Source organism: Anarrhichthys ocellatus, unplaced genomic scaffold, assembly GCF_004355925.1.
Source record: "Anarrhichthys ocellatus isolate YVR2014 unplaced genomic scaffold, GSC_Weel_1.0 scaffold22, whole genome shotgun sequence".
NCBI lineage: Eukaryota > Metazoa > Chordata > Actinopteri > Perciformes > Anarhichadidae > Anarrhichthys > Anarrhichthys ocellatus.
Genome location: NW_022280052.1, coordinates 1,817,318 through 1,827,408, shown reverse-complemented (window position 1 = coordinate 1,827,408; position 10,091 = coordinate 1,817,318). Strand labels below are relative to the sequence as shown.

The 10,091-nt window shown below is 40.5% G+C and overlaps 1 protein-coding gene across 2 annotated transcripts in view; it reads right to left on the bottom strand.

Annotated features, from left to right (window-relative positions):
* raver2 (ribonucleoprotein, PTB-binding 2) overlaps positions 1 to 10,091 on the bottom strand; it is a 64,271-nt gene that overhangs the window by 10,630 nt on the left and 43,550 nt on the right. Inside the window, exons 5-10 of one of the 2 annotated variants that reach the window (XM_031859584.1) lie at positions 8,221 to 8,412; positions 6,621 to 6,635; positions 4,408 to 4,528; positions 1,240 to 1,322; positions 1,042 to 1,140; positions 335 to 446 (exon numbers count right to left, since the gene is read on the bottom strand). In XM_031859584.1, coding sequence (XP_031715444.1) covers positions 335 to 446; positions 1,042 to 1,140; positions 1,240 to 1,322; positions 4,408 to 4,528; positions 6,621 to 6,635; positions 8,221 to 8,412 — 622 coding nt within the window. The remainder of the gene's footprint in view (positions 1 to 334; positions 447 to 1,041; positions 1,141 to 1,239; positions 1,323 to 4,407; positions 4,529 to 6,620; positions 6,636 to 8,220; positions 8,413 to 10,091) is intronic. The other variant, XM_031859585.1, reaches the window with a different exon arrangement.

Below are 10,091 nucleotides of genomic sequence, written 5' to 3'. Positions count from 1 at the left end.
ACACACACACACACACACACACACACACACACACACACACACACACAATCAAAGAGGGACACACAAATACTTCAACACACACACACAACTGCTCGTATCTGCGATATATAATTTCCATTTTAAACAACAACGTTATTGCAGAACTAATTAATCGGACGTTTTCAGATGCTCTTACAATGGCAAATGACTAAAGAACGGGAAGTAAACTAAAATGAATGTGATGAACGCAGCATTACCAGTAACACTGGTGAGAGGTGCACTGCAGGTCTCACTATGGTCTCATTAGTTCGCATTAATGGCACCAAGTCATTGGACGATGCTCGGCCCGGCTCACCTGTAGGCGAGTCTCCCAGGAGGCCTTTCCCCAGCTGCACAAGGCCCGGATGCCGCAGAGACAAAGCTTTCTGCATCAGCAGCCTGGACGGGTCCCCGAGCAGACTGGAGACCTGTGGAGGAGAGAAGGAGGTATGTAATATTAGAGATTATGTCGAGAAAGAAGCATACAGTATAAATTAGATGACAGAAGAAAATAACTGTACGTTAAATGTTTACAGTATGCATCATCATTATATTTTCTCCTTTTAAACATTCTCCTCTACACCATTACAAATGCATATATTATTTAGAGAGCAACATTAAAAAAAAAAAGCCAGCAAATGTACTGGATAAAAAGTGTAAACAGGATTCTCATAATCTGGATTCTGAATTGTCAGACAGTTTCTAAAACAACATCAAGTATACCAAATGTCAGCCCCTGCTACTTTTAACAGTCACATCACCAATTAATGAAAACAAAGACATTTTAAAATATGCTATCAAAACGTAGAGGGAAAACTGCAACGCTGCAAGGTCTTGCTTTTAAACTGAAAAGAAGCAATTAGGTTGCAGGATTTTCGAGGTTGTTTAGTGTCATCGTGCATCAAGTGCTGAAGGTGAGAATGTAAGAGCACATATACACGTACCCACAACTATGTCTAACCCTCACCACTAACCTATGCAAATGATCAAACACACACACACAAACACAAACCGGTGTCTTACGCTGCTGATGCGTTTGTCTTTGATGTGAAGAAGCTGTTGCTGTGCGAGCTGCATATGCAGGAGGTTCTGGAGGACTAGTCCATTACCCAGCATAGCATTCTGCAAGGTAAAGATAAATAGACATTATTGTAACAAACACATCAACACACACAGAGACACACAAAAATAATACCAAAAAGGCGTTAGTGTTATTAGGACCTGGTGTGCTTTTCCCAGTGTGAGCAGAGCGGTGGTGAGAGGAGGTCTGAGGAACGGCAGGCTGGTGTGACGCCCGTACTTCCCTAAAAACACAAACAAATAAAAACATCAGTGCTTGTGCTTTAGTTTCCACTAATGTATTAATCAATCATCTTCTCCACGAGCTGAATTACTAGTCAGACAACCAATCCATCAGTTCTTTATAGCACATTTCAAACAATCATGCGTCTTTCTGTTTTATAACAAGCACGAGTAAAGCAATATCGGGATATTATGTTAGTACAAAGCTAACTCCCTCCCTCATAACTTTATCCAAGTTTAAACCTCATTTTGCAGTTGAAGACGCAATTGAAAGGAAGCTCAGACAAACAAAAACAATCAATACAGAGAAGAAAAGCACAGAAAGAAAACTTCAAACAGTCTGTCTTTATTAAGTGTACTGACTCAGAGACAGACTCCAGCTTCAGCATCTCCGTGGTTGTTTTTCATAATTCAAGAAGTACTTGTCTGTATCTATACAATGCTCAAATGTAAGAGTGTTCTCTTACTATAGCAACATTTAGCAGTTGAACTGATATTGTTACATTCACCATTTTGTTAGATCTGTGAGGACATCTATTATCTACTCCCCAAATGACTGATGTTGAAGGACTGTTTACGGTTGTAATTTACTGTTGGATTGACTATTAGCTGTTTACTATTGTGTACTCTTTGTGTATGTTTACTACATTAATTACTCTGCTGCACTTCCTACTGGGATTTAATGTTGATCATTAACCGATGACACTGTGCTTATTCAGGCATGAGAGTTAAAGTATCTAATCTTATAGTTTTCTTGCAACTTGCAACTGTTTGTATTCAGTTGTTGGTCCTACTCTTGTTTATGGAATCTCGTCGTTCTCTGATTTGTAATGACTTGCAATGCCTATCATTGAATTTGCTTTCTCAGTTTTACTTCAAGTAAAAACCTCAAAAGCCAACTGCGTCTTTAGCTCGATGCATAGCTGTGATAAAGACAACATGGCTACTGAGGAATGTAATTAAATGGTTAAAACTGTGTTAATGCTGATCAAGTCTAGAGGAAGAAGATGTACAGCCAACTATTGGGTCGGTACAACTGTTTCAACACCTGGTGTTTTTCTTTGTAATGTGGAATAATTTGAACGTTGAAAATGAGCAGTTACACTGTATTTTCCAGTGGACGCAGCAAAATCAATACTCTTGCTTACCGAATTCCCATAACAACAACAAGTAAGTTTCCATTGACTAACATTCATTTATTATAACTAGTTTGGCTTGCTGGTTTAAGCTACAGCGTAAAAAAGAAGTGTAAATCGATTTCTATAATTTCGGAGGGTTCGCCCACATTCGCACATTTCAATACGTTTTCTCTGTTTCGGGATTCATACCAGCAAGGCTTCTCTCACCCTACACCTATATGCACAAACAGAGTACACACACAATCCTTTGGGTTTTTTATGCAAGTGTCTATTTCTCCTCTGAAGGCCTCCTCGTAATTAATGTAAAAGTCAATGCTAATGGTAGCTTCCTCCAGACTAGGTGGAGAAAGTTTAACATTTAATCACGATGCTAATTTTAGACTTTAATTGCGTGTGCTCTTTTTAAGAGAGCTTTCCCCCCACCTCCCCCATCTTCTCCCCTTCCTGTTCTCATTTGTTCAACTAATGTCACATGATTTCATTTTAATACCTGATTAGCCATTCATCAAATAATGAAGCCGTCGACGAGGTGATTACAGAGTATAGGAGTGCCTAACAGAGGGACAGGCTCTTACAGTGGTTCTCTGATTATTATCCAAGACACCTCTGGAGCCGAAAGACTAATCAAAGGATTGAGTTCAGGACGCTGATTTGTTGTAAAATCTCTCAAAATGTGCAGTACATGTAATTTTGATATAATATACTATTTTTTTCATGTTACTAAGGGACCTGCGCCAGCTGCAAACACAATTTATGATAAAAAAAACACAATAGAAACAAGTACAGCATAATGGTCTTCAATTTAAACATCTAAAAAGTGAATCATGTTTTGTGTTTGACAAAGAAATCTTGAATCAAGGTCCAATTACTAACGTCCTCCCAGCGCTTTAAAGCTACATTCACAGACTTCCTCTGCAGATGTTACATCAGGGCAATTGTATGGTTTCTCACACTGCTGTCATTTTATTGTACAGGTGCTTATTTGTTTTTCAGACCAAACCGATATCTTTGAAGGCATGCGTGACACTGACTTCTGTTGTGTCAGTCGATCTCTATCAACTCTCTAGTGCACTCCCATCCATTCCGCTCTAGATAAAGTATGTCAGGGCAAGCTAGCACATGGTCGTTGCACACTAATAGCCCAAGGTATTGTACGATACATGACATATGCTGATGAATTGTCACTATGCATAATTCAGCGGGCTAAAAGAAATCCTCAAAAAATGATTGGGTGCATTACAAACTCAAACTGTTAAAAGTGTAATGTGTAAGATAAGGCTTATTAAAATTAAAAAAATGTACATCATCAACAGAATGCGATACATTAAGAGTTTTGATGTTATGTCAAAGACATCTATGTATTGTATTGCAGAGAGGTTTAGTTTAATGAGCACGCTAACCAGCTAACCCCGGCCCGTCGAGTCTTGTAATGCCACTTATACTTCGAGAGGCGATACTGAGTCACTGTAGTGTCGAGTCTGCCCTCAGTAGAACAAGAGAGAACGAAGAAGTAGAAGAAGAGCTGCCCCAAGGTTTGTCAACAATACATCCCTGGTCCATATACGTTTTTACGTTTGTGTATTGGTTTAAATCGATTAGAAAGTATTAGAAATGAGAAGGGTACTACTTCCGAGGAGGTTAGTGGCTGTGTTTCAACTCAAATTCAGCATGTGTAAACCCCAGCGGTACAAATACTTGCACACGCACCCAAGTATTTTTGACGCACAGTTTGTTAAAGGGAGCTTGCAAGCCTGTGTCTGAATGCAGAGACTTGCGAAACAGAGTTTGCAGGCAGAAAATGCTTGGCGCGTGACACATTGCACCTTTAATATAATGACTGTATATCATAACTTCTGGGGTATTAGTTGTAAGACTTAAAACCGAGTGAAAATCCATGATGATCCATGCGCCATGCAGCAGCTCTCGCGACTGTAATTCACAGTCATACCTCCTCTTTTACCACTGTGGTACGGCCTCATAAGGATCTGCAGGGCAGCAGGGTTGGTCATACTGGTCAACAGCTGTGCTAAGTTGGGTTCTGGTAGCAGACCTTTCCTATTACTCAGAATCTGGAGAATAAAAAAAATGGAAACACATACAGAAGTTAGAGAAGGAAAAATGAGACTGTGTGTGTGTGGTGTAGAGTTTGTGTTTTGATCTTGTCATTAGGAGTCCCTGATGGCTGTACTAATCCTTACACTAGTTTACATCAGCGGGATATGTCTGCTATGTCAACAGAGGGAGACAAATCTGTGAGACGAAAGAAAAGACTAAAAAGCTGTTTGAGAAACAAAAGAAGCAGCAGGGGAAAGCGACGGGGCAAAGAGTTATGAAAAACAAGGCAGGAAAAGAACTGGGAGGAAAAAGCTTAAATACAAACTTGAAATGAAAAAATGAAAGGCATAGGGGGGAAGAGCAGGTCTCAAATTCAGCATTGGACCAGTTTCCACAGCTACACAAATAATATAGCTCATATAGGTTGGAATACATATATAAGCCAAATATGTCATTTGAAATTGATCTCTGTGATCAAGGTGCAGCATGTCAATCTTGTGACTGACTTACAATGTACAAATGTGTCATGTGAAAGAATGGTGTAGTCTTGCATGTAGTTACAGTTTTTAATTAACTTTTCTAAACAAATATTATCTTGGCATTTCCCCTTCATTAGACAGGTGATAGCAAAGAGATCAACAATGAGGACAATGGGTGGAGAGAATGGTACGACGGCCTACAACAGTCCCCTGATGGAATCGGAGCTGGTGGACAGTTTGCGTCTTTACTGATCATCCATCAGGATGTTGAAATGTTTAAATAATCTAGCTACAGGAGGAAAAAGGTGTTGGAGCTGCATGTGGTATTAAATGATGTTCCTACTACACACATACATTTCCCTTGCTAATAGCAAAGCTTACTTTTTATTTGACATGAGCAGAGTTTCCTGGAACTTAACAAATCTCTGCTGACTTGCATTTAATAGAAAGACATACTGTAGGGCACATCCCCAAATAATTGAATCACTCATTACGCTGCGAAATTTAATTCAGCAGACTCAAATGAAATCCTATTGAATTAGACTGCATCAAATCGAATGGAGCAGCCCTTGTAGATCCTCCTCAGCACCGACAGTGTGGTGGCAGTACTCGCTGTCTGGCCCAAAGACACGGCTATTTAAAACAACATTAGCAGGACGGTGGTATTTCCTCCTCGTCTGCCCCTGAGCTACAGCATGACTTCAGCTCAACTCAACCTTGTTTCCTCCCTGTCACATCCTGAAGAGAGAGCATTACTGACAAGGATGGAGAGGGTTTGACTCCAGCCTGTCAGCAAGTGAGGAAGAGAGTCTGTTGCACAAATACAGTATGTGTATTTGTGTCATAGCAGGGGAAATTGGTGTGTGTGTGTGTGTGTATGTGTGTGTGGGTGTGTGTGTGTGTGTGTGCGTGCCGCCGTTTAGCAAGGCCAGTCGTAGCTGACAGTGTCTTTCAAGGAAAGAGAGGAGGAGGAGGAGGAGGAGGAGAGCGATGTAATTTCTTTTCTTTCTGCTGGAGAAAATGTCAGCATGCATCAGTCTGTTTGGCTACTGGCACAAAATCCAGCCACACACCCACACACGCCAGGGAAGTAAGGGAGCCGTGAAGTAGGGAAGGCAAGAAGTGTCGTGTAAGGAGAGGGATGGAGGAAGAAGAAAGGAGGAGGAGGCCATCTGGTCCTCAGCATTCACATTCATATTAACTGACTGGAGAAATGAGAGGATCGCCTCAGAGGAGAACAGTAGCCAGGAGTAGTAGGTCTTGATCTCTCTCTGAAGGTCTGAAGGTTTCTCTTACCAGCTGCTCACATTCACTGCAATAATCTCAAAAAGAGCCTTGGGGTAGTAATGTAAATGTTTTCGGTCCCCTCTTTCCTCCTCCATCCCATTTTTGTCCCTTGCTCAGCCAATCCCCCCCCACCCCCCTTTTCTTTCACTGAGTTTATGTACTCCTTCCTCCTCACGTCTGCCTCATCTTCCTCAGACAATTTATTCAGAGACACATTTTTCTTTCAATGTCTTTTCATCCTCTTCGTTGCGATTCAGACTCCGTGGCGGTTACTGCTCTGCTTTTTCACCCTGTAATTTTCAACCCATTCGTCTCAAGGCCACGACCTCTTTTACTGCACCTGATAACTCTTGTTCTGCAACAGCCGGGAATAGAATCACACAGAGAATTCAGCAGTCAGAATCAACTCTAAAGTGATAGTATAGCAGTTTGAAATTCATGAATGAGTAAATTATAGCACCCTTACTGGGCTAAAGCATGCGTGTCAAAATGGGCTTAACAGTGTTTCAGTTTGGGTGTTTGAAAGCTACAAACTCTGGCTTCAAGTTGTCGCCCTCCATAAGCTCAATTACAGCAATCTAAAATATTTATCATCTGATGAGAGTAAAGCAGCAGGCTTGTAATGTTTTTCCATGGCCTATGGGAAACTCAATGAACCATAAAGCTGCAGTTCATGAGAAAATATAATTGAAGCTTTCCATGTGACAGGAGCAATATTGTTTGAATTTGTGCCTATAGGCTGTTAAATGTGCAAAACAAAAACAAAATTACCACAGACGCTGTGAATGAGTGTCATTATTAACTTTGGGTTATTAAACTTTACTGGACTCCATGTATTAAAGCAAATAAGAAAACCTACTAAATCTACCATATAATGTACTGTATTTACTGTAATGGCTCACAGTTAACATTGATTACAAGACCCTGTTTGAACAAGAAATACATCTGTAAAATATTAGATACACATGAAATAATCACAATACATAAAAAAAAAAAAAAAAAAATTTTTTTTTATAGTTTATGTAAATAGCATGAAAAACTACAGTTTACTGTTAAAAAAAAAACCATTTAGCAAGAGAACTAGCATTAACCAGTGGATTGGTGTAGTAACAACCATCATCAACAGTCCGATCAGCTGGTGAAAATACTGCACATTTAGTTAACTACCAGTTTCTCTCTCAATGACCACTAGTCTCCTCTACAGAGACTATGAGTCACAGAGAGGCAGAGGTGCGTGAATGAATCAAGACATTTAGCTTTGGTCCTTGAACATCAGACAACCACACGTTTTAAATGTAATTTCGACAAAAACAAACATGTATCTATTTAAAAATCTATCTATTTTTGGCCAGTACTCTCTGTCAGTCTCACTCCTTTACTTAAACAAAAACACACAAACGTGTCATTACTCATGCCATTGATTTTGATTGCAAAAGCATTGAAATTCAGCCCGGAATTTTACTTGTCCACTTTTTCCACCTGCGAGTTCATCATTGCATATAAACAGATTGACTGTACTGTATGTTTTCCACCACTTATCACTTGTATTTACATGTTGTGTATGTGAGGCCACTGCATCTATTTGAACGTCTGCGTGAGTGAGTGCTGTGAATTTGGCTTATTTTAGGCAGTAGGAGACAGTGGAGGAGCCCAATCAGTCTATAGAATTATAATTATCATGTCCGTGTCTCTCTGCTACCACAGCACAGTGTGGGAGGGATACCACAGCTACAGGGACTATTTCAGCCAGAGGGTATATGGATATTTGAATGCAGGATGTGCAACAACCAGGTGGCACTGGCTTCACAAATAGCATGTCTGCTTGTGTACATGTAACCCTGGGTAGTCCGATGTTTTGGTGAGACTTTAAGAATTGAGGACATGTTTCTACAAAGAAAATCAATGTTTTCTTGAACATATGCGCCGTGCTTCATACTCACCATACCCTGGGCGGCGATGAGTGCAGCCAGGGTGCTTCTCCCTGAGGTGCCGGGGGTACAGATTGACAGACGGACCTCCTGTCCTCCCACCAGTGTTCGGTCCATCTCTACCAGCACAGCCTCCGCCTGCTCCGCGCATTCGTACTCCACCACACCGAAACCTCGAACTGGGCTGCCCTCATCCTGAGCAAGCTGGAACAAAAACATAATAGCATTAAATTAAATTAGGGCTGGGAAGTGAGTTTTCAAAGTCAGAAATCTTAGCACATAGTGAAGTAATTGGTATTGACCCTCACATACACACACAATGTATTGTGGTCATTCTGTGCTTCGGGGCAAGAAAAACTTGACCATTTAATCTAACCAATAAGATTATTAATACTTCTGAAGCAGCTTTGTTCCCTGAAAACCTTAATTTAACCTCCAATTTTATTGTATTTACCTCTGCGGGAACTGTGTTTTGTTAGTTTGACCAAGATGTTTCCCCTCTTCATCATTTTGTAAAACAACTACTACTGTTACTATCACAATCTCCTCACAGCAAAAAGGGTTGTGGGTTTGAATCTGCCAACAAGCTCTGTATGGAGTATTCATGTTTTCCTCAACCTTGGCTTTTGGATTACCTCACATAATCCAGGGAACATGTAGGTTAAGTGATCTGAAGAAAAGTGATTGTGAATGTGTTTGTGTGTCAGTCAAGTGATAAACTGCCCCCTGCAACCCACAACAGCATAACAGATAGATGGAAAATATGAACTGCCTCACTTGAGATGTTCATAGTTAGGAGCAAGTGGGCCAAATTAAAACCTGCAATCGCTGCGGATGGATACAGCAATGTCGATGAATCTGTTGCTGCCAGCAGTGCAAAAACAAGAACTGTGCCAAACACAAAACACTACATGGACCACTGAAGCCACTGGTCGAATGAAGTGGACTCTAAGATTGATTTTGTTCATGAATGATTGTTGAATCTTGACAAAAGACCTTACTTCTGACACTAAAGCCTAATATACACTGCCCATTTCTCCTTTAAGACCTCACCGGTTATCTGCAGGAATAAAAAACAGAGCCAAGAGCTGTTTGAATGGAGTGACTGTGTATAAGACAGGGTTTTCTCCTCAATATGCAAGAAGACACTTATAATTCTTATCATTTAATATGAGCCGCATGCTGCTTAATATCTTTAAGAGAGTGAAATGCCTGGAAACATTACTTTAATTTATTCTATCTTTTCAAAATCAGAGGAAGCAAATGAGGTCCTTGCTAACAGCCTTTTTTTTTTTTCCATTTCTGCATCGAGTTCATGGCCCCATCTAGGAATAATAATATTTCGTACCATTTATCTGGAAAGTTAACTGGTACTCGGGTATTTTATGTTTGGATTAAATGGCAAAAACACGCTCTACACCAGAGACTATTTATGAAGCCAAAGCTACCATGGTGATGTCGTGTGAGACTGCCAAACCAGCTACAGGTCCACAGTTGCTAGCTCACTGCGGCTAATTCAGTATCGTTGGGCTAACAAATATCAAATGCACGCAAAACACAACAGCAAGATCTAACAGATAGGACTACAAATGTGCAAACTTCCACATTGTGTGTGTGAGAATGAGTGTGAGATAAAGTGAGAGTGAGATAGAGTGAGTGTGAGGTGTGTGTGTGTCAGAAAATAACTGCCAGGTAACTGTGTGTCATGGTGGAGGTAAAAGAGCTCGTCTCAGCTCCTTTTGTCAAAAAGGATAGATTAAAAAAAAAAAGGACATGATGTAAGAGATGCATCATCTTCTGCTCTTTCTGCAGTGCTCCAGGGTGCAACTGTTCTCTCACACACACACACACACACACACACACACACACACACACACACACAC